This window comes from Pundamilia nyererei, unplaced genomic scaffold (genome assembly GCF_000239375.1).
Source record: "Pundamilia nyererei isolate P.nyererei 1_Seehausen unplaced genomic scaffold, PunNye1.0 scaffold00051, whole genome shotgun sequence".
Lineage (NCBI taxonomy): Eukaryota > Metazoa > Chordata > Actinopteri > Cichliformes > Cichlidae > Pundamilia > Pundamilia nyererei.
Genome location: NW_005187452.1, coordinates 485,938 through 488,511, shown reverse-complemented (window position 1 = coordinate 488,511; position 2,574 = coordinate 485,938). Strand labels below are relative to the sequence as shown.

The 2,574-nt window shown below is 39.2% G+C and overlaps 1 protein-coding gene across 1 annotated transcript in view; it reads right to left on the bottom strand.

Annotated features, from left to right (window-relative positions):
• Positions 1–827, bottom strand: part of pdcd2 (programmed cell death 2) — a 5,279-nt gene extending 4,452 nt beyond the window's left edge. Inside the window, exon 1 of the mRNA XM_005733272.2 lies at positions 546–827. Within this exon, the coding sequence (XP_005733329.1) occupies positions 546–725 (180 nt within the window). The 5' untranslated portion in view covers positions 726–827. The remainder of the gene's footprint in view (positions 1–545) is intronic.
• Positions 828–2,574: the final 1,747 nt, after the last annotated feature.

Below are 2,574 nucleotides of genomic sequence, written 5' to 3'. Positions count from 1 at the left end.
GAGAGAGAGAGAGATCAGGCTTGTAAAAAGTACTTAATTAAAGTTGAAAAATACTCACACATTGTACACCACCTGGGTAATATGTTCCGATTCTTATATCAGAATATATATCAATAACCAGCCGGCTAATGAAGGTCTAGTACCTAAACCATGCAATTAAATATATTTTGGGGGATTCTAATTTATTAAGGATATATTTCAGTATGTACCTTTTTAGGAGGCTTATAAAATACAAATGTTTGATATGTGTGCCACTTTCCTTTCTTTGTGTTTATGCTGCTAAAAATGTTGTGTTAATATGTTTACTGTTTGTCTGTGAAGGTTCTCAGTCATCCAGGTCATCGTAGTCAAAGGAGCTTGCAAAGAAAAGCGTCTGGACTTCTTTAAGTTTACTGTTTAACTCTTTATACAGGACACCAAAACTGTAGTCTAAAAGTTATTTCAGTCTTTATATTATACTGTCAGCACATCTCTCTATACCACAGTACAGTACAGTGAAGTAAATATTTTTATGAAGTAGGATAACATGGCTCCTGGAGATTCACCTGCAGCAGGAAAACCATAGGCAGACGGCATATCTCACACTCCAGTCCGGGCAGAGAGGGCAGGCCTCTCTGGCTGAGCCACGCCGGCTTCCCTCCGACTTTACTCGGGAACTGAGGAGACCGAAGCCGCCACGGCTCCGCATCCTCCAGGAAACCCAGAACTACCTCCGCCGAGGACATACTGGTATTACAGAATATTTAACGAACAGACTCTAACCCTTACTAACGGAGCGTCTTCTACATCGTCTTCTTCTACACAACCAAAACACATGCTGCTACAGTTCTGAAACTCGTCCGTGAGGAAACACAGCCCAGACTTTTGTTCCGTGGGCCTCGAAACTGTCACTCTGTTGGTAAATACTCATAAATATATGATAGTGCTTGGTGGCTTGAATTAACACGTTTGACTGCTATTCTACAAGTAGAGTTTTAATATGTTTTAATAAGTTTAACTTTAGTTGTATTTTGTTGTGTCCACCAGATGGCGCAAATGTCACACCTGTAGTCTAAAAAGTCACGTTTGAATAATATAATTTCACGTTATTACAATATACATAATTATAACGTTCGTACATTATAATATTTATATTGTACTTTTCACGTTATAACGTGATATAGCTCTATTTTTCTTTCCCGAGACTCCCCTCAATATTTATATTTTGCTTTAAATTGGAATTGGAGGGACTATGCTAGGAGGCTATTTCAGCTGTCATAAGGCTGGAATAGCAAGGCTAATAAGTAAGGCTAATAAAGCAAGAGGCAGAGGGGGGGAAAAAAGAAAAAAAAATCCCATCCATGTTCTTAAGACACAGTTCTCTGGGTTTTCTGGAGGTCTTTCAAAGTTTTTGTTAAGCTACTTAACACTTCCCTATGAGTCAGGCAAGCATAAAAACAACAGAATACAAGGGATGAATCAATGTTGTGTCTGGCCCTTCATCCACGCACTGTTCACTAATGCCTCATTCATTCATTCTCATTCTTAAGAAGGGGAAATAAGGGGGGGTTAAGGCAGAGGTATTAATAATTACACAAGAACTGGACTCAAAATCAGTAGCAGCGGATCTGATGGAGTGATGAATCATCATCAATGGAGGAGTTCAAGAGAGTTGAATGTCTACAGCCAACTGTAAAACACAGTGGAGGTGCTGTTATGTTTTACAGCTGCATTTCAGCCTTGGTGTTGGGATCTTGTCAAAATTGATGAAATTATGAACGCAGAAAAGCACCATCAGTTTTGAAAAGCATCTGATTGGTAGCAGCTACAGTTCTTTTCTTTTTTTTTTTAGCATAGTAATGATCCGACTAAAAATGCAGCATATGCATACCTGGATAGAAAAACACACAATAGTCTCCCCAGAACCTGGACTCTAACATTACTGAAGAAGTGTGGGATCATTCAGTTCAGTTAAATTTTATATAGTGCCAAATTGCAACAGTCATCCCATGGTGCTTTATAACTATTTTAAGGTGAAGACCTTACAATAATACAGAAGGAAACAACAAAAATCAGATGACCCTCTATAGACAAGAACTTGGTGACAGTGGGAAGGAACAACTCCCTTTTAAGACAAAGAAACATCCAGCAAAACCAGGCTCAGGGAGGGGCAACCGTTTGGGGGTGAGAGGAAGGGGACAGGACAAAAGACACACTGTGGAAATGAGCCAGATATTAATTATAAGTAATGATTAAATGCAAAGTGGTGTATCAATACACAGAAAGTGAAAAGAGATGAGTGAAAAAGAAATGCTCAGTACATCGTGGGAAGCCCCCATCAGCTTAGACTTGGTGTAAATAAGGGAGGGTTCAGCATCACTTGATCGTCTTGACAGAAAATGGAACAAAAGGCAGCCAATGTCCAAAAAAGAACTTTGAATGTCCTACAAGAAGCCTATAGAACTATTCTTGAAGACCACTTAAAGAAATCACAAGAAAGCTGGCTATGAGAGTTCCGACTGTGTTGAAGAATAGAGGTGGTCACACCAAATATTGACTTTCAACTCATTACAATTGGACAAAACTTGTCCCCCC